Raw genomic sequence first — 21,613 nt, 5'->3', positions numbered from 1 at the left:
AACTTTGCATATAGGCTGGGCACTAAATTGTACATGTAACCGATTTACAAGAAATTTAGCCTGTCAATATTCTCATACAACTTGATGTGAAGTTAATGTGAACACAGAAGGAAACTGAAGGCGTAGTTTTTTTTATGCGCGAATAAAATGAACAAGAAACAAGTGCCAAACCTGATTTCATTTAAATAATATAATGAGACCCAATAAACTAAATCTCAACTAAACCAACCAAGCATATAACTTTTTGGCCATGCTATAAAACAAGCAAAAAGTTGCCCTTTAGTTTTAACAAACACTTCAATTTTTAGGTTTTTGGCCAAATTACATAGTGTACTTACGTAAATGCAGAAGCACAGAATCTGATTTTAAAAGTGAATCAATTAACTTGCCCTTCAACTAGAAAACAAAAGCAAAAACAGAAAACCTGCTATTATTATGTTATCTGGATCTTAAAAGGACAATTTTTTACTATTGCCCCTGTTAAAGAAAGAAGAAGCCCTATGCCTCGTTATGGTTCGTTACCCCTACTTTTAGAAAACTTTCTCTACTGGACATGAAGAGAGATAAGTGATATTTGCATAGATAACTTTCTTTCTTGTTTGTTTAGGGTTTTTTTTTTCAGTTTCTTCTAGGAGGGTATTATATCCTCTCCTCTTGCGCTCTTATATTTTTCTTCCCTAATCAAAACAAAGAGGAAAAAAATATAGTTGGCTAGTTGCAAATAAATAAATAAACATGAAGGGGGAAGAAGAAAGTCTTACAAGTGATGGAAACTTCAAATAGGTGTTGATTGCAAATGTTTCTAAATATTGACGAACAGCAGGTAAGTTATTTCTCTGCAAGAATACAAAAGATGTAACCATATTAAAAATGGTAAAATAAAAAATGGCTGTGCCATATCAAAAATGCAATTAATATGTTAAAGCAATTTTCCCATTTTTCACCAGAGGTGATTTCCATTTATCAAAATAAACAGCAAACTTAATCAATCACAGTACTATGAAAACATGGCAATTACTTAAAGTTCAACACAAAGATATGAAAAACTTAGCTAAAAATTCCATCTAATAAAGTATATATGAAATTTAAATGGAGAAGAACATGCATATACTTAACAAATATATACATCCATACAATCATATATATATATATATATATATTTAAAAAAACAAATATATATATCCATACAAACAAATGCACGACATAAACATTAGAGTTATATCATTATATGATGTGAAAAAAAAATACTTACGTTAAGTGATATGTACATGTAATCTACAACTTTCCCAACTATATCTTCTTCAACAAATGGTGACAAGACACATATTATTTGCCAAGCACGTATTTTGCGTCTATGAATCTGCAACATCAATAAAACAAGTTATAGCAAAGATTGACAGTAGCAAAAAGTGCGTCTATTAATTTTCTGGTATCAGATCATATTTAGACCATTGAAAGAAGCAAATCTTGGAGATATTCTCTTCGAAAGAGAACTAAAAGCCAGGGTAACTGGCATTATAGTTGGGATATGTGTAATAGTGTACATCACATTGTGTTGATTAGGTAGAGTTGAGATATGAGATATGTTTTGTAATGATGAGATAATATTAGTTATGATAAGTAATCTCATGTTCTGTCATCATAAGATTAGATTAGATAATCTTCTAGGTAGGATCAGCTTTGTTACACTGTCGATAACATTCTAGTTTTATTGTTGTGCTAGACTAGGAAACTAACTGTAGACAGAGACCTTGTCTATATATCATGCTTATAAGTCATATGGAAGACACGTCAAATTATTCAAATACTTAAGTTTCAAGTTGGCACCAGAGCTTTCTTGTTTAAAAACCGTATTTGGGTTCAGCCGCCGCTGTAAGGTGCTGATTTTCAAATATTTTCTTCATTACGATAAGTGACATGATTAACACTTACGCTTATCAGAGCCATTACTTGGTTTAGTAGTATGATAATAATAACGCCAAGTATAAATAGTCACAGGAATGTTTTCATTTAGTATCGTTTTAACAATAATATTATTGTAATAAACCAACTATTCCAAAAGCTTAACCTATTAGACTAAAGTACATGAGTGAGTTTATATCTAACACACCCTCTCACGCAGAGAGTCCTTTAGGCTTCAATTAAGACCAATGCACAGGCCCACCCTAACTTTTGTTGTAATTTTACTTTTTTAATTAGAAAAAATAGGGTAGTAATGTTCAAAGTATTGGTCTAGGTACGATTAATATTTTAAATTGCAGATATGGAGGTGAGAAGTAGAGTATCTTATCCCAGTCCTACTAATTGTCATCCCAATTGTAGCCACCTTTATGTACATTTACTACTCTCACTAAGTTTCCTACTTGTGCCAAATTTTATTAGCTTAAAGATCAACAATTGTGGGGACATCATGGGTAACCTGAATATATCCTCATGCGAATTATTCACACGAGATACATACAAAACACTAAACAAATGGGGCCCTCTCAAAATTTACAGGACCATGTGTAAAGCTTTTCAGCCCCTTTCTTGATATGAGCTAGTCATGAGAAAATTTCACATGAGAGGATCCATTCCCTCTACTTGTAGGCATCAGGATTCCTTGTCACCTTGGTGAAGAAGTCATGAACTTCGAAGTCAGAACTCCTCTAATGCAATATTTTTATGCTTTTTATTACTTTTCCATTTTGAATTAGGGGAAAATAAGAAAAAAATAAAATTTGCTTACAAGACATGGCACCTTATGACAGCTTTCATTTCCTATTAGAATTTAGGTTACATCCCCATCACCACAAAACCTTAAGGCACTTAAGCCAATTTGTGAGTGAGTCCTTTAACTTATATACTATTGTATACTGGCTTCTCTATACAATGTGGGACTTCTTGTAGTCACACTTGTTACTCTAATATTTCCAAACAGGCTCCTCTAATAATTCCCATTTCCTCAAGCTAAAAGAATGAAAAGAACAAGGAGTACTTACAGCACTATATTTTTTGTATAACTCCTTTGCAAGATCTTTATCATTTACCTACATCAACAGACAGGTATTATAGTCAATATATGCATTCCAAAATACCAACCTGAACTTTTTCTTAGATGAACACCCTGAGCCAAAAAAGGTATGGACAGAATCAAAATGGCATTGCCTAAAAGAAAATAGGTTAAGATGCAGACATTCATCCTCCTAGCCCAAATGCTCTCTGAATTTAAATCAGTAATCAATGGGTATTCTGATGTTAGAACCATCTGTTAATAGCAACTATATTACAACAGTTATGTCTCCCCTATTGACTAACAACACATCATATTCTTAAAAGCATTCATTTTTATTGGCAGTTGTTCCATGCATGAATTAACAGTGGGGGCTAATGTTCATTGTTCTTTTCATACTTCAATATTACCTTAAACCAGAGAACAGTCTGAATTCTGAAATCATCCTAAAACCTATTCATAACACCTCAAAATTCTTCCAAAATTTGAAGCCTTTATAGCAACAGAACTATCAGAGCAAATCTGGCTTATATAAAACTAGCATGACAGAATCTTACAGTAGCCGAAATACATAGCATACAGTGCATATTTCTGTCTGTAAAATAATCAAGTAGCAAAAATTACGATATAATTTAGCATGGAATTGATTCCTGATCGTCAATAGATAGTAATCACCTACCGCAGAGTCCAGAAGCTCAAGCAGAAATGATTTGCCAGATTCTAGTGCCGCCTTGCAATGTGCATTTTCATCTGGTGATCCCACCATACAAGCCAAGTCTGCCAACTTGCAAAACATAACAGCAACTGATACACGTGCATACAGCTCTGTGTTAATAAATGCCTGACAAGAGAAGAAACCAATTATTACAAAATCAAAAGCTTCTAAAAACATTTCTAAAGTAAATTATTATTTTGCAAGACTCATAGAATTCGGGCTAGGCCTAACTCTAGGCCAAAAGCTAGCATAGGGGTCAGGGTTGCTCTACCCTTTATAAGGGCTATTTTGGCCATATCTCCAGTCAATGTGGGACTTCTCAACACACTCCCTCATGTACAGGGCTGAACATCATCTAGAGCTTGGAATTTACAGGAATGACCATTTGCGGGTGGCCCATGAATCGGTGGTCTCCAATAAACGGATCTAGGATAGACCCTGATACCATCATAGAATTCGGGTGGCTTGCAATAAACGGATCTAGGATAGGCTATTAGGCTTTGATACCATATTAAAATTCGGGTTAGGCCCAACTCTACCCCAAAAGCGCTTAGGGGTGAGTGTTGCCCTACCCTTTATAAGGACTATTTTGGCCATATCTCTAGTTAATGTGGGACTTTTCAACAATGACAATTAGCATAGCATGTTGTTGAGATAAAATACATCATCTTCAATAAATTTGGGTAGAAAAACAGAATATTAAATTAGCCAAATTGTTTAAATGTGGAGTTACTCACTTCAGTCAGTTCAGGATCAGGGCTCCTGGCCAACAACGAGACTTCCAGTCTTGCATCATTGTTGTCACCTAGTTCAGCTTCAAAATCCTCATCAAACGCAACTGAGAGATAATTTCAAATTCATATGATAAGTATATAGTAAAACAACAGACAGCCAAGTAAATCACATATTGATACAGAAAAGAAACATGTTTGGTACCTGAACCATAGAGAGAGAGCAGTTTAAGCTCCTTCAGATAGAATCTTATAATCCTAGGATTTAAGAGCAATAACCCTGTTATGTGCAATGCTGCAAGACGAATTGTACGAGGACTTTTTGTGCCTTCCTCAAGAAGATTTTCAATAAACTGAATGCCAGACAAGAAAAGAAAATAGTCACTATTTGCAAGAATTAGCAGAGAAAACACAAAGGACCAGAAAATTTACTAGAGAGAAAACATACCCATTTCAGGGGTCCAGGTGCATTGTCAGTTTGATGCATTCTCTCATCATTAAATAGAAAAGGATGCAAAACAGATGACAACAAAGCAGCAATAGAAGCAACCCTTCTCTTGTTGCAATTTACATGCAATATCCAAGATGAATGGACCAAATTCCACATCATCTAATCAAAGATTGGATATCATTAGATCGGTGAACACTGCTAGTGGGTGAGAAACGATTATGTACGCAATAAAATACAAGAAAATTTCATCTTTCTAATTATAAACCACTGCAAAATAGAATTATGCAATGTCATGCATGCTATAAAAAGAAAAAACAAATAAAACGAAGCTAGAAGCAATGCAGCGGAATATATATATATATAAGTTGTTTAAATCACAAAAATGCTATAACCAACCATTATTATAGGATCATACTTAGCGGTTATCAATATCAGCCAAGATCAAATCGATTCAATCGCTGGTTTGTGGCTGGTTTCTTTTCTTTTTTCTTTTCATGGCAGCTTATGTGTTTTTTTTCCAGTTTAACAAAGGTCTTGGTCTGGTTTTAGGGATAGTTCTCTTGCTTTCCTTTCGTGTTTTTGTTGCTTTTGCTGTTCTTTGCTGTTGGTGGCTTTTTGTCAGCTACTTTTATCCTACATGAGAAGGTTGTTCTCATGGTTTTCTATCTTTAAATAATATTTCCCTTTTCGAAAAAAAAAATCCATTCAATCGCTGAAAGTCAGGCAGACTAAAGTTAGAGGCATCATGCTAGGGCATAAGATGCATAGGTATTAAGGATTCACATGTTTGGTATGAAAATTGTCCATCACCTTAAATTCCCATGCAAACTTATGCCCTTGTTTCACTTAGCATTGTAAAATATTTTACTTAGGGGGGGGGGGATGTCATTCACAAGCGAACACACATTGGGCATCTCAGATAAAGAGAGGGAATATAAAATGCATGTGATAATCTCATATTTATATGTTGAAAATAGGCATCTTGCAAGATGTTTGGCCACCAAATAAATGTTTGGGGATAAAAATTAATGGAATGAAGTAAAATAATACTGGGAACTATGGTTTGAATTATTAAATTAAGATGGAATGGAATACGTCATGCATCCTATTCCACTCTATCCAATACCTACTTTTTCTTCCCCTTCAAGTAGAGGGATATTGGATGAAATCGTCCTTTTGCCATTCTATTATAAAAATAATTGGAAAAAATGGAATGATAACTTCATTCCATTTATTCCACTCCATTTCATCACATTTCATTCCACTTTGTATCAAATATCCAAATATAATGCAAGCGCCTCGCATAGTATCACCATGACCGTGTTGAATGTTAGCATAAATAGTACTACTATAGGACACATTATTTCCACTTTTTTTCTGTAGAAATTGGCTGCTTTATTTGCTGTTATTAAGGCAGATTTTCCCTGTGAAATATATCTCTGTTCTAGGCAGGTAGTTTTTAGCATAAATATATATAATATATATAATGTAAATCAACTCCTCAGTATCAGGAGATTTTTAGGTTCTAGTTTGTGATCCCAATCAATGAGCACAGTGCAATCTCAATGACAATGCTATTCCAATAAAAATGACAGCACACATGCTTCAACTGGTATAGACAACTGTAAGAAAACCTTCACTCTTGATAGATAGCTGTTATGTCTGGAAACCCGTTTACTTCGAAGTAAAAGCACATTCACACGAATTTAGACTTTAGAGAGAAAATGTAAAAGGAACTTGGTAATTGTGTTGGGTTTAAAGCACTTTTAGTCATCTGCAACTTGTATCCAAACACACATTATCTAAGCACCTAGTGCCATATAATTGATCCCAGGCAAATTAACAAAACCAAAAACAGGCTAGCTTATCAGTCTTGGGGGTAATCAGCATAGACAGAACTCCAAGTTTGTCTCATGGAAACATGTGCACTGAAAATTTATTCAATTAAAGGCAACACTTTTATTTGAACATAAGGTACACAAACTAAATAGCCAGCTACGAAGTAAACCTGTGAGTCTATCAAATGACAGCAGGAAACAATTGCAGTTGATGTCACTTTGGCAACTAGCTCAAATAACAACCGGAGTGATCTTAGTATGGGTAAAACAGAACTTTCTCCAGCATTTTCAAGGCTGCAAAACACATTTCAGTAAGCAAAGTGTCATTAACCAACTATCCCAAAAGCTCAAGTCATTGGGTAAAGAACACATGAATGTTTTATATTATATTTCTAATGCGTCCCCTACGTGGACAATGGATAGGCCCAATTTTAACTTTTTCAACAAGGATCGAACTCTAGACCACTAGGTCATAGAGGCTCCAATACCATGTCATGAACCAACTATCCCAAAAGCTTAAATTCGATGGACAAGAGACACATTGATGGTTTTATACTATATTACTAACAGTAAGCTTCACGAATAAGACCAAAACCAGGGCAAGAGGGAAGATATACCAAAACATGAACAGATCAAACATGATGTGTTGAGACAAACTGTGAATATTCACCTAGTTTCACCCCTAGATAACCACAACAGCAACAGCACAAATCCCACAAATCGTGCATGTGCACCCACAACACAGATGCATAATTGCATATAGATCATCATGTTACTTACCTCTCAACAAGATCACCAAAAATGTATCTCAGAGTGCCATCTAAGAAGAAAGTGTGGTTTTCCTCCAAATGAAACCCATTCTTGAGAGCATAAGAAGGAATTGACAACAAAGATTCCAAGCACACCCACTGCATTCAGTAATAAATCAGTTAATCTTTCAATTTATCACTTAACATCCTATGATTAGAGTAAGCATAACATTAGTTAAATTTTGAAGCTTTATGACCATTAATTGGAACAGATTGATTGGAAATTATATGCCAGGACACGGGTAAGGACCGACACAAACAATTAAATTAGTGGAAAAAATAGGAAATGAATATGCCAAGTACAAACGCAGATTATCACAATCCAAAAATCAGACAATACAGCAATGAAGGTATGTGCCTCTGGACAAAGAAAGAGAAATTAGCACCTTTATATCCAACAAAACAGCCTTTCGAGATCTTGCCAAAATTCCTGCTCCAAGAAGATCATTGATATTCTGAATAAAAGATGTGCACATGTAATCTAACTGAGGCCTTCCTTCTGTCTCTGAAAACAAATGCTCATTCTCCTCAATGAGATGAAAATTTTGGGGAAAGTATGTGGAAGTTAGAACTTTAAGAACAGAGACCAACGTTTCATATGCCGCAAGACAAACTTCTGCTTGTGTCTGCATTAAACATACATAAGAAATCCATCATCACACGTCAATTGTGACAGAATACAAATTTATATAGCAGACAATTCATCTAATATGGCAGGTACCTCTGAGCAAGAAGGTGGAGATCTAGTAGTCCTCCAGAAGAATTGCCACATAAGAGTGAAAGCAGAGTTAAGGGGAGCATCTCTTTTAATTTGTGTACACCATGACAAGAATAATGATATCACCTTAACTGACATCTTCTGCTTAAGGAAACGAAGGAAAATCAGACAAGTTGCAAGAAAATGGAGAGACTTAATCTAAGTAAATATGGAAAATGAGGAGAACAGGTTTATTAACAACTATAATATAAAACCACTTATGTGTTTTCACCCAACAGCTTAAGTTTTTGGGGAAGTTAATTCATGGCATGGTATCAAATCCTCAATCATCAAGTGGTCTGAAGTTCGATCATTTCCTTGTTGGCCCCATTACTCTATGGCCAAGTGGTCTTGTGCATTGTCCACACTTCAAGCCTAAAGGTCTCTCATGTAAACCTTTGGGACAGTTGGTTCATAACAGTGACAAATGACAAAGTTAACTTGTAAAAAAATTCATGCTTTGAGCAAAAAATAAAAAATCAGCCATTTGAAAACAAAAAGAAATAGAATAGGATCAAACATATATATATATATATATAGGTCTTGATAATAATATGGCAGTACATGGATTCGACATCATTACATCCTTTCAGGCATCAATGATGCGTATTCTATAAAGGAAAAACAAAATTCCAATAGTAACAATCCCTGCAAGTTTAAAGGAGAACTCCAGCATGGAATCTTGACCTAAATTTTTCTCTCTATTCCAGATAGAGACCAACTCGTTAGGTTTCTCCTACTAGCTAAGCTTAGACCTTTTGAAGTTTTGATTAAATGGATAACAGCCTACTTGACTGAACTACCATGAATTTGATCCTCACAACACAATTACCTTAATTAAATTTTGTTCAACACAAGATAGTTCAAGGTTTGTATTTTGTTCGCATTCCAAGCCTCACAAGAAGGGGTTCGTTAAAATTATTGAAAAAACATTCTTGGTCCTACACTTATCAGCTTAGCTTTTACTAGGCTGATTCCTCAACAACTTTAAGTGTGAGTTCGAAGCCTCACATTAATAATGGGTTTCATAGATATAATATAAGAGAGCAGGCCAACTTAAGTTTGAGGTGAAGAAATGGTGCAAGTTCGCCCTCTGTGATTTTTACTTGGCTGTTGGCCCATTGTCGCAGGTTCCCTTACTCTCAGGCTCCACATGTCTTCAACAAGTGATATCATAGCCAATCGTTTGACTGATGAGATCTTGGAGGCGATGGTTAGTATATAGGCTTTGAACTTCCCCGTTTTTGGTAGAGCTCTTAACTCTCAGAACTCTGCTGACCTATTTGCACTCGAAAAAGTTGTTAGCGGCCTAATAGGAAGCATATTAATGTGATCGTGACTCGCACTTGTGGGGGAAAATGTAGAGAACACAAATCAGTTTGAAGTCTCACACTGGTTAATAATGTGTTAGGTAAAGATCATGTAAGAGAACGGAGCCACATTCCCAAAACCTAAAGGTTTTGGATAGGTTTTGGTGAATATGTGGTGCCAAGTTTGCTCTTTGTGCTTTATTCTTGGTTCATTGTTGCATGTCCCCAGCTTTCAATCTCCCCTTGTCCCCAACAGAACTATCTATAGAAATTGCTACAGTGCCCAAACTATTGAAGGACTTCCATTAAAGAGATTGCATTGGTGAATAAAGTAAAATGTTGAAGCTCGCAAGAAAGAAATTTCAAAGATTGACAAAATGAATGAATGGATCTGTAAGACATCTTGTAAATAAGTAGGATATCTTATATTAATTGAAAATAGGTAGCGTAATCATTGTAAATAGGGTAACAATGATATTGTACATTTATTGCACCTATTATATATAACAGACTTTGTTGCGTAGTTGAAACACACGGATTCAGTCCAATGTTGTCTCTCGGTTTCTCCTTATTCAACAGAATCTTAGGTAACTTTACTATAAGAGTATCACTACAATTCACCATTTAAGATAAAAATATTCAAGGAACAATGGTACCACTTCCAATAAATGGTTTTCTACTATCTCTGTAGAATAGCCAAACAGCCAATGATACTAAAAGTGCAGAAAGTACCTACCGCCTGCAATACAGTAGTGGTGGCAGAAATTGACAACCTCCTTTGACTAGGACCTCCGAGTTTTCCTTTCACTGCACCAGGTAGTGAAGTGTCCTCTGCAACAACACCAGCCCAGAAAACAGAACAAGACTGGTTTGCAAACTGAACCAGATCATCCTACATTTTAATAACATTTAAGAATCACAGAGATGTAAACAGCTCGCCACACTATAACAGAAAAAAGTATAAGAGATGATACCAATAAATAAAGAAATTTGTCAATAAGCTTCTCAGAAACGTCATCTATAAAACTCAGGTCATCAACTACACCAGGGAAGGCACTCCCCAAGTTTTTTCTGACTTTATTACCACATTCAATCACTCTTTCCTTTGTTCTGCGAAGCTCCAGAACGAAGCTCGAGGCAAGAATCAAGAATTTGACTGCTATGTATTTTGTATCGTCGTTCTGTTTAAAGATATTAGAACCAATGTCTTGAATGAACTGCAATAACAGATACCCATTGTCATTGTAAGTGTTCGCAACAGAGAATTTATACAGGGAATCAGGGATAACGAATGCAGGAACCAGAGCCAATTGCAATTTTCCAAATCCTAAAATTATCGTATTAATGAATAGAAAACAGATACAGAGCCCAGGCCATCAATGGTGATTTTTCCTTTTTCCTAGATTATGTTAATTGCACAATATTCAAAGGGGATTAATAAGTAGTTATAGCAATAAAAAAGGAAGTAGGAAAATGCAAACCATTAAAATGGGTTCCAGCAAATGTTCCTCCTTGACTGCCAGGAAAAGAACTCTAGCCCATCTATTCGCTTCAAACTCCCATGCACTCAAGTCATCATCACCATAGTTAAAAGAAATATCAATGGAAAGATGACCACTGACAAAGCTCTCTGGGAAGTCATAAAGACTCTTCCAGAGCTTCATTTCATTAGTACAGCAAGTGGTACAGAAATCCGTGTAGCTACAACCCAAAAGCCAACTTTGCAAAGTCAACCTTAACTGACCTGGGGGGAAGAGGATAGCAAAAACTCAAAATTTAGCAGCTGAAAATCAGATCTCATCAGATTTTATTGTCTAGTTCATTGACCAAAAAATGGTCAGATTCACAAACATGAAGAATGATCAATGGAGAGAAGTCATTGCTGAAACATCAATCTGCAGTCAAATTTTTAGTAGAAATATCCTACACAAGTCCAAACTTCCAAACTTCGACACTAATATCAGGATTCAGGAACGAGGAACAATTTCAGGAAGGAATTTAGTCGATATCCAACAAGAGAAACTTGGTTCAATTCTGGTCAGATAATTAATCTGAGCTCCCTAGTGGCTTAGTGTGCTTGAATTACTTTAATTCCATAAAACCCTGTCTAACTTTGGCATTCAAATATAAAGAGAAAAACCTAATACATCTGTATTAGAGAATACCAAGTGGAGACTCAAAGAAGTCCCACATTGCCTAGATTAGTTAGTGTACAAGTGTATATATAATAAAGAACACACAAACCCATTGCCTTAAGCCTAAGGTTTTGTGGTGTGTGGTTCTATAGGATTTCTAACAAGGTATCAGAGCAGGACTGATCCAAGTCCCGCTTCCAAAAAAAACAAAGCTGAAAAAAAATGGTCAAAAAATGTTAAAAAAACGAAAAAAAAGTTTTAAAAACAGAGAAAAAACGAAAGATGTATATACAGTACAAGGCCTCTGAGACTCAAGAACAGAAGTCTAACACCTAATGACGTTCCGGTGAGCTCAAGCCCGAGACAACGCAAGCCGTAAGGCCTCTGAGACTCAGACGAAGGAGCACAAGTCTGACGACCACCGAAGTTCCTCGCTGGAGTAAGGCCAGACAAAGCAAGCCGTAAGGCCTCTGAGACTCGGACGAACGAGTACAAGCCCAGGCAAGAAGAAGAAGAAAAATGGAGTCCCACTTGAAGGGGGAGTATTAGAGAATACCAAGTGGAGACTCAAAGAAGTCCCACATTGCCTAGATTAGCTAGTGTACAAGTGTATATATAATAAAGAACACACCTACCCATTGCCTTAAGCCTAAGGTTTTATGGTGTGTGGTTCTTTAGGATTTCTAACAATCTGAACTTGTTAGTGTGAATGCCAGATGACAGAGTGCAACTCGTAGTTAGCTTTGGCTTACTAGCTAACTTGTAAGTCTAACTTGCCAGTTCAGTTATACGGTTAGTTCTGCTATTAGAAATTAGCTTTTAGTAACAGAAACATAATTCAGTTAGAAGTTTGTTTATCACTTACATAATTCAGTAACTGAAATCTATTACAGTTGCTGGGTATTGTAACAGACCTTATCAGCTCAACAGATTTGACTCTATAAATATGTATAATGGTATATTATCCAGACTCGTTCAGATCAGCTAATACACAATTAAAGATAATCTGAGTGTTTTTCTCTCCTTTTATCTGAGTCCTATACTTTTCCCACTTTCTCGAGACTGTTCAGTTTCTATTACCAGACAGCTGAATCATGAGAATACATTCATTGCCCTAAGAGACGAGAACATGGACCCCCATATGCAGTGGTATGATTCAGTATTGTGATGGTGCATCCATTCAACATCTTTTATTATCCATATGCACCTCATTGGGTTAATGCTTGATTTCTGATATTTATATATATGGCGTCCCTATTAGAGAAGATAACCAATATAAAGGACCTTGAAAGCATAGACATAAACATCAAAGTTTAACCAGACAATTTCCGCTAGAAGTAGATTATTTAAAGATATTCAGTTGGTATCTCGGGATAGGAAATGGTTAGTATTTGATATTTCTCTCTTCCAGCTTCATTTGATCAGTATATCTGAATATTATGAAGATTGACGAATTTGTGGGTTCATTTGTTTTTCTCTCGCAAGCAATTAAGAGGAAACTAGTGTTTAGCATTATTTCTTTCTTCTGCTTTCAAAATAGAGTAGAGAAATAAGTTCATGACTAAGGTTAGACTGTCCTAGAATTTGGAACTCGCTTTAACTCTACCCAACAGCTAGCTCAAGCGTGCGGATTGCTCTACCCTTTATCAGGACTCATTTGGCCATATCTCTAATCCATATGGAACCTTAACATAAACCTCTCAAGACAAGGTTGTACATCTGGAGCGTGAAGCTTGCAGGATTAGACATTTGCAGGTGGTACATTGAATGACGCCCAATAAAAAGATCTAGGATAGGTCCTCCTAACACCATCTTAGAATTTGGGTCAAAGTCAAACTCTACCCTTAAAGCTAGCTTAGGGGTGATGATTGATCTACCTTTTAAAAGGACTTATTTAACCGTATCTCGGTAGGACCTTAACAAACTGATAGGTAACACTAGATATTAGATATTTCACTTACCACCATAATCTGTGAATTCCCGTGGCAATGCTGAAATGAAAAGCATAAGAGTTTCAAGAGGAATATCAAACGTACACACCACGGAAACAGCAGCCTCCAGAATTTTTCGACAAACTGTCAACATAATCATCATGTAAGTTGAGTTATAGTTCTATGACTCCTAAATTGATGAAAATCAAATAATATTAAAAATCAGACAATACAAGCAGACTAAATTAAAAACCTTGAAGTCGGTAACTGGGATTAAAATGTTGCTTGCTTCTCCCGACAACATATCTAAAGATATCCAGTAATTCTTTTTTATCAGCCTCATTTTCAAATCCAGAAACATAATCCACAAGTGACGTGCCTTTGTATGACTCTGTCCTGGCATGGATAAGTATTCCTATGCCAGAGGCAGCTGAAGCAATGCATTCAGCAAGGCCCATAAGTCCAGCTCGTCCAAAAGGTTGATGTTTAGCAGTAGATGCTAAATTACATAAAAATGCAAAGCGTTTCCTGTAATTAATTTTCACAGAATAAGAAAGGTAAAGCCAAAGTATTTTCATTACATATTTACATGTTTGGACAAATAAAGGATAAGCATAAGACAGGATAATTGGTAGCATTACTATCAAAGTATAGACAAACAAGCTTGCATGCCATGACTTTTCAATAAAAGAAAAATTTGTGGAGAGAGAGAGAGAGCATGAGAATCACAGTCCTCCTGAAGCAACTATAAAGTTAAAACCTAGAAAAAGAACAGAGAGAGAAAAACTAAATTTAAAGGTTTCAATTTCTTCTATCCCTTTAAACATATGATGAAGAAAACCCCTAACATACCAAAGAACTGTGCATTTAAGGGTCTCTGGCTGATAACTCTTACGTTACACTCAAGCCAAATGCACGAGAACTCAGCAACAACATTTTGCTCCAAAATACTTGAGAAAGACTAAGCAGGAAGCATGACATTCACCATATTATTATTGAGATTATGTCGAAAAGATTCCAGATCATAGGGTTCAAAATAATTTGAATTTGTGCAACACCGAAAATCTAAAATCCAAATCAAAACTATATCAAGCAAATAAAGATCCGAAGATTAGCTAAGTGGTATGAGCTATGGGACATAAGGGATTGGGAGGGTGAAGGGTGAATGGTCCAGGGTTCGAACCCTGAGGAGGACTAATTTACTAACAATACTAACAACTAACATTTTCCTATCAAAAAAAAAAGCAAATAAAGATCAAGATCAAAAGAAATGCAGCATGTCCCAACATAGCCAAAGACCAAATGCATCTCTAGGAAATTATGCTCAAGTAAATACCTAAAGTGAAATCAAAACTGAAGCTCTATTTATCAGACCAATACGGAAATGTATATATTTTAAACCTGATAGAACGCTTCTCCTGCTGCCATAACCTTTACAGGCACCCATTTTCCTTCCCAAAAGAAATTTATTCCATCAGCACTAAGGCATAACAACTAAAATCAGAACTCAAGAAATCTATTCCTTCCCATTGAAGCTTTATTTATCTGACCAATATGGAAATGCATATATTTTAAACCTGATAGAACTCTTCTTCTGCTGCCATAACCTTTACAGGCACCCCATTTTCCTTCCCAAAAGAAATCTATTCCATCAGCACTAAGGCATAACCAACTAAAATCAGTAAGTAGAACACCAGGGTATCTAAAAATGGATGCTTCAGTCATTTCTTCAAACAATCAGAAAATAACAAACCATGACTAATACATTTAGGATGCGTTTGGAAAAAAATGAGTTTATCTTATAGCATAAGCGCTTATGCAAGCGTTTGGGTAGACTTATGAGCACAGCTTATGACTTACGATGAGGTGACAGGTGACATTGACCATAGTTGAAATACACTGCTTATATTCAAATTTAGAGGGTTGAAAAAATAAATTAATATTATTTTTCAAATAAGTATAATAATTAATAATATTTTTCAAATATATTTTGATTTTTTATTTTGATTTTGTGAATTAATATATAATTTTTTATTCAGATTTAAATTTTTCAAAAAAATATTCTCTTAAAATTAAAATTTGAGACATTTAACAGAAATTTCTTATTTATCATATTTTTAAAATCAACTATATATTTTTGCTGTAGATAACTCCACCCAAATTATAATGTATATAATTTTCTAATTTTAAACATACCTTGGAGCTAGAAACCCAACGTAATGCCGCATAAACTGGGCTGCACCTTCAATCACGTGTGACATATAAACCCCATTCACACCTAAAATGGAAAGTCAATCATGACAGTATTAAGTAGAATATAATATTTTTCAAGTAGCATAAGGAGATGAAGGAGACATATTTTATTAGTGAACAAATGGAACACTTTTTTTTGAACGTGAACAAATGGAACACTAGAGTTGGAGAAAGTAACAATCCATGTAATATTAAATCATTGTGTAAGTACATTAGAGGGGGGACAACTTACCATAAATTCAAACGAGAATAAAAAGAAATTCACTTGACTGGCGAAAGAAATGCGTGAGAGATTAGCTCTCAAGTCTCAACAATTAAATTATAGTTATATTAATACAAAAAATGGAATCCCTTAATTTTAGGGTGTAAATAAGATAATTACATCTGATTGCTAATCTACATAAATACACAATTAAATCTGTATATACAAGGAAAGGGGGAATTCTCAACTTTCCCCCTCAAAGTTCGTGCATATTTGTCATACGAATCAAGCTTATAAAAAATATGTTATCCTTTGGCCTCGAAGTGACTTAGTAAGAATATCTGCCAGCTAGATATTAGAATTCACAAATAATGTAACAATTTCTCTAGAAAAAGCACTCACATGTAATATAGCAGTCAATCTCTGTGTTTAGTCCATTTAGGGAAGATAGGATTGAAGGCAGTGTAAGGCTGGCTGATTATCACAAATAAAGCTCATAGACCCTTTACTACAATACCTTGACTCAGTGGGATGCTATTTCCACCAGGCTTGTTAATAGCGCTATAGCGGCGCAATAGCGCTATAGCGTAGCGCCCTAGGGGTTCACCGCTATTTGCCGCAATAGCGCTCGAAATAGCGTTTTTTGGGTTTGCCGCTATGCTACGCTATCCGCCATTAACAACCCTGATTTCAACCATATGAGTTCACAATTAGAAGGGCCATAGCTCGATACTCTACCTCTGCACTTGATCGAGTGACACCATTTTGCTTCTTGCTCTTCCAAGGCATCAGGTTACCCCAAATAAGCACACAATATTATTAAAGAACAGTTTGATTTCCTGTGATGTCATTGACCCCATTCTCCTAGATAGCATTGATCATAGAAATGAATGACTGGTCAGAGAAATGGGTGGAGAGGGTGAAAATGCTGAAAATTACTTGGTTTTTTATGGTGAAAACTTAACTTGGGAAGATGTTGCCAATATGTCTGGTGTTTTTGTGAGCCCTTAACATATACTACGCAGCAAACAAGGTAAGAAAGCTACTGCCCCTACATCTAGGTCTTCAACCTCTAGGGATGGGCCGCTTAAAACGAGGTTCTTTTGCTGGTGGTCTTGTCAAAAAGCAGCAGACTAGCCAGGAAAAACACCAGCTGCTGAAGATAGCAGACGGAGTGAAGACACAACAATGAAGCTCAAAAACCAAAACTTGGCGCCGATACTAGGGCCGAGGCCCAGATGGTGGCTGATCGACAGGACTACTAGTGATGGCTAGCATTTTCTTTTTCTCAAACCCATTGAACATGGGCTCTTATAACACACTAGAGAACCTAATTTGGTTGAACGGGGTGCTTGAGAAATTAGCTCTCAGCCATTGAATTTATATTTATATCAATATAAAAATGGAATCCCTTGATTTTAGACATTAAATAAGGTGATTGCAGTTGATTTGTAATCTACATAAATAGACAATCAAATAGAACCAAATTTGTATATACAAGGAAAGGGCAAAATCTCAATGACTTTAAAAAGGGTCAAAGGAGAGAAGCACTTACCAAACTCTTTGTGGTGTATTGGGTCATTCATCCCTTGAATAAATGGACCAATGACAAAAGTTTCAGGCACCAATTTTATGTAGTTCCCACAATTCTCCGAATGAATATCAAGAAAAGACTGCATGATCAGGCACCTTACTGCATTTATTTAGGAAACACCATAGAAGGAAAAGGATGAGAAAGGATGAAAGGATTAATTTCATACATGACAAACTACAGAATTTCGGTAACTGTAATTGTATTCTAACTTCAAAGCTTTACTATCAAATATATCAATTATTCCTCACTTGGTCATAATTAGGGAGGACCACACTAACCTTGAGGGTTGTCATGATGAAGGCCTCGTTCCCACAAAATAGATAACCAATCAAAAGTATCACCATATATTTCAAATTGATCTAGTTGAACTTTATGCATGATGTTTCCAACACTGAGATATGACTTAGAGAACTGAAGCAACAAAGAGACCTGTATGAAACAATTATTTCAGCATGTTAGATGCATTGGTTGTGGGAAGCACAAAACCAAGAAACCAAAACATCAAGTCCGACAGAAATAAGATTTTTAAGGGGGAAATATACATTAAAAGTATCTGGCAAGAGGTGAAACCTATGTACACAGAATGTATACATGTCAAAACAGACTCCAAAAAAGAAAAGAGCACTAGGATTTATTTGATGCAGAAGCTTCAAAATAAAATGCCCTAGAAACAACAACGTTGTGACAACTTTGTATCCAAAATACACTAAATTTTCTGCAATTTAAAAAGGTTTATCAATTAAATCAACCATATAAATTGTAAAAAACAGTGCAGATATTTCTAAGCTAGACACACCTAACACATATCTCTCAATATCGAAAAACATATTTGCACTATCACCTCTTCTATGTATAAAAAGAAATTAATATTTCAAGCATGAGACAAAAATAGCAGACAACAATTCAGGTAAGGATGTTTTACAACTTGCTACCTCTTTGTTCTCCTTCATTTCGCAGTTCCCAACATATTCCTAAATAACAAGCCTTCCTCCCATCTTTTATCAATCTAAAACTATCAATTTACAGCAAGGTTTGGATGGTTGTTACAACATAGAAAAGTATCCCATAATACCATTATTGTATCTTAAAACACCTCAGATATTCTCTTAGAAGTGGTCTGGTATTTCATTATTTGTTTCGTTATTTAATTAGAATGGGGAATCTTGTATTAGTATACATAGAAGCTAGCCCATTGAACTTTTTAACACATTATTACACAAAATATATCAATTATCAATAGTATATTCTATTACACAGGGTTTGTTCTCTCTTTTATTCCTTTTCTACCCAATTCCTATAACTTTAAAAAAGCTCAAGGATACATAAGATAGCAATGTTAACCACTTATTACGCACCTGATGATTCCAAGCTGCTTCAACTAAATGAGTACCATATTCTTCAAGCATTTCATATAAAAGCACAAATGCATCCCAATATTGCTGGCTGTTAAAAATCTGGTCATCTGACGTTGAAAGCTTCCCAACGCCAAGTGACTTGGCTTCCTTGTCAGCCCATATTTCCCTTTTTGTCACACAATGAGGTACTGAGTGCATTCCATCAGTATTCCTTTTTGAAATGTGGGAGACAGAATTAGTTCCATCTTGTATATTCAGAGCAATCTTCAATATATGTAAACTTTGCTTTCTCACTGAATTCTCCTTGTCAACCTGACCAGATTCAGTTTGATTCTTGAGTAAGCAACACAACAACAAATTACACAATATAACACAAAACTATATAAAGAGCTCAAGTACCAGCCCCATCTTTATTTCATCCCAGAACTCTTTTTCTGCTCTTATGTCAAATTCTTCAGTTTTAATGATAGTATCACTATTAGCATCTTGATATTCATCTGTAGACCAAGAAAAAGAGAAATACAAAGAGAGTATATTATATCCCTCTCTTCTCTCCAAAGGTCCCATTGAAAATAATGTTCTGCAGCAGTTCCACATTTTGATCAAGAAATACTCCCTGGAAATCAACAAGATACAATATGAGTTCATTCAGATAAAGAATGTGTATAAATCAGATGAATAATAATTCATTCAACGGATTCTACCGAGAAAAACCGTGTTTCTGCCCACGAATCAAGATTTCAAATAAGCAATTGGCAGGGAATGCTTTGAGAATGATAGGAAGAAGAAAGCCAACTGCACAAGACCTGTGCTCTGGACTATGTAAAAGCATCCGTTCAGTCATATTACACAAATCCCAAGTCAAGACTTTAACAAACTTATCTGCAATACACCATTTTCTTTCTGCTGATTTAGATATTGTGTCTGATTGCAGAAACTGAAGGGTGGTTTCCATAATTACAGACAAAACATTGCACGATGTTGCCAATTTGAAACAATTTGATGAAGACAGCAAGAGTTCCTTGTCCGTTGCATCATTCAAATCCTGGTGAGATGATTTGTCACTCCATTCATAAAAATCAAAATTGCCATTATGTACCATACCCATGGAAAGGCCAAGTGACCTTAAAAAAACCGGCACTAAAGTTGCTTCAAGAACTTCCCAGGTGCAAGTTTCAATCACAACGCTCATGAACGATTCTACGATCTGGCATATCAGATGGTAAAAATGTTAGACAATAAAAAGCTCTCCCTATAAAACAAGGTTTCCTAACTATTTAACAAAGTATTATACCTGATTCAGCAAGTCATGCTGATTTGGCTGCAGCGCCTTAGCTAAAGGAAGAAAACATCTCCGCACAAAAGATACTGCCGCATCACAATCAGCCCCTGCAAATAAATAAACTAGATGTGGGCACCAAGAAGAAAATGAAAGGCAATGTATTGCGACGACTAATGCTCCATTTCAGCATAGCATTATAGTTTGTACACAGAAATGCTGCATTTCCAAATGCAGAATGGAGAAAGGCCATGTAGTTTACCAAAAGCCTTCAATTACAATGCTGAAAACAAGAGGGTAAGTAGCTCACCTATTTTCTTCAGGAGGTGACAAAATGCGCCCACCAGCGACACAAGATGGAGACGGTGATCAGAATCCAAATTCTTATCTTCCGTGATAATATCCTATCACAATCAACAAATATAACCAAATCAGTAAATTGACAAGGCTTAAAATCAAAATCAAACCAAAAATCATTTAGATAGATTGTGAGAAGCGCATAGAGGAATTGATAGAGTAAGAAGAAGAAGAGTGGTACCTTGAGAAGACGAGGGAAATCATGGAGAAGCGAATCGAAGAGCGAGCGAGGAGACAAACCAGTGGTCAAGATGATGCAATCCAGCATCGCCGGAACAGCTGAAGGTGGCACTTGACTGAAGCTTTTCGATAGCGAAGCGACCACAGAAGCCATGGAACCTGCTTCGGACATTGAACTCATTGTTCTCAGATGCTGCTGGGAGGGTGGAGGTAAAACCCTAATGTTTCGGTTGCTAAACCCTCAACTGCGTGCCCCACCTAACGTCAAATGGCAATTCTTCGCGCCTTGTTTTATATCCCCGCAGATGACAACAATCCACTGCACTGTTTTTGGTTTTGTTCACTAAAAACTAAAACTGAAGTCAAAGCAAGTTCATTAGTTTGTGTTTGGTTTTGAGTTCACACCACGTTACCAAATATTTTCAACTGAAAAACACGAATTTCAAGTGTGAATGTGAAAGTAAGTAATTCTTAAGTTCCGTTGGATTAAAAGTGGAGTAAACAGTCATTATGGTCCTTGAATGTGTTCACTTATGACGGAGTGGTCCTCAAACCTTGAAAATGGGCATTTTTCATCCTTGAATGTGTTGTCGTCGGTCAAGTTAGTCATTGGTTCAGTTTTTTGTTAATCCCTCAGACGGAAAACACCACATGTCACGTGTTTTTACACGTTGGCATCCTAGTTGGCTCCTTATTCATATTCTCACCTAAACTTCACTGTCAA

The 21,613-nt window shown here is 35.8% G+C and overlaps 1 protein-coding gene across 1 annotated transcript in view; it reads right to left on the bottom strand.

Annotated features, from left to right (window-relative positions):
• The window catches only part of LOC130710528 (uncharacterized), a 29,464-nt gene extending 8,291 nt beyond the window's left edge, over nt 1–21,173 (bottom strand). The window contains exons 1-25 of the mRNA XM_057559834.1: nt 20,891–21,173; nt 20,663–20,756; nt 20,368–20,462; nt 19,778–20,280; nt 19,473–19,689; nt 19,074–19,385; nt 17,997–18,147; nt 17,680–17,817; nt 15,866–15,947; nt 13,923–14,197; nt 13,700–13,813; nt 11,085–11,347; nt 10,578–10,820; nt 10,340–10,495; nt 8,258–8,395; nt 7,923–8,162; nt 7,508–7,635; nt 6,898–7,021; nt 4,887–5,048; nt 4,644–4,791; nt 4,445–4,545; nt 3,672–3,833; nt 2,982–3,029; nt 1,253–1,360; nt 762–836 (exon numbers count right to left, since the gene is read on the bottom strand). Of these exons, the coding sequence (XP_057415817.1) occupies nt 762–836; nt 1,253–1,360; nt 2,982–3,029; nt 3,672–3,833; nt 4,445–4,545; nt 4,644–4,791; nt 4,887–5,048; nt 6,898–7,021; nt 7,508–7,635; nt 7,923–8,162; nt 8,258–8,395; nt 10,340–10,495; nt 10,578–10,820; nt 11,085–11,347; nt 13,700–13,813; nt 13,923–14,197; nt 15,866–15,947; nt 17,680–17,817; nt 17,997–18,147; nt 19,074–19,385; nt 19,473–19,689; nt 19,778–20,280; nt 20,368–20,462; nt 20,663–20,756; nt 20,891–21,070 (4,257 nt within the window). The 5' untranslated portion in view covers nt 21,071–21,173. The remainder of the gene's footprint in view (nt 1–761; nt 837–1,252; nt 1,361–2,981; nt 3,030–3,671; nt 3,834–4,444; nt 4,546–4,643; nt 4,792–4,886; nt 5,049–6,897; nt 7,022–7,507; nt 7,636–7,922; nt 8,163–8,257; nt 8,396–10,339; nt 10,496–10,577; nt 10,821–11,084; nt 11,348–13,699; nt 13,814–13,922; nt 14,198–15,865; nt 15,948–17,679; nt 17,818–17,996; nt 18,148–19,073; nt 19,386–19,472; nt 19,690–19,777; nt 20,281–20,367; nt 20,463–20,662; nt 20,757–20,890) is intronic.
• Between the last annotated feature and the right edge of the window lie 440 nt (nt 21,174–21,613).

The sequence above is a fragment of the Lotus japonicus genome, chromosome 4, assembly GCF_012489685.1.
Source record: "Lotus japonicus ecotype B-129 chromosome 4, LjGifu_v1.2".
NCBI lineage: Eukaryota > Viridiplantae > Streptophyta > Magnoliopsida > Fabales > Fabaceae > Lotus > Lotus japonicus.
The sequence above is the reverse complement of the archived record's forward strand: the minus strand, read 5'-3'. Positions and strand labels throughout refer to the sequence as shown.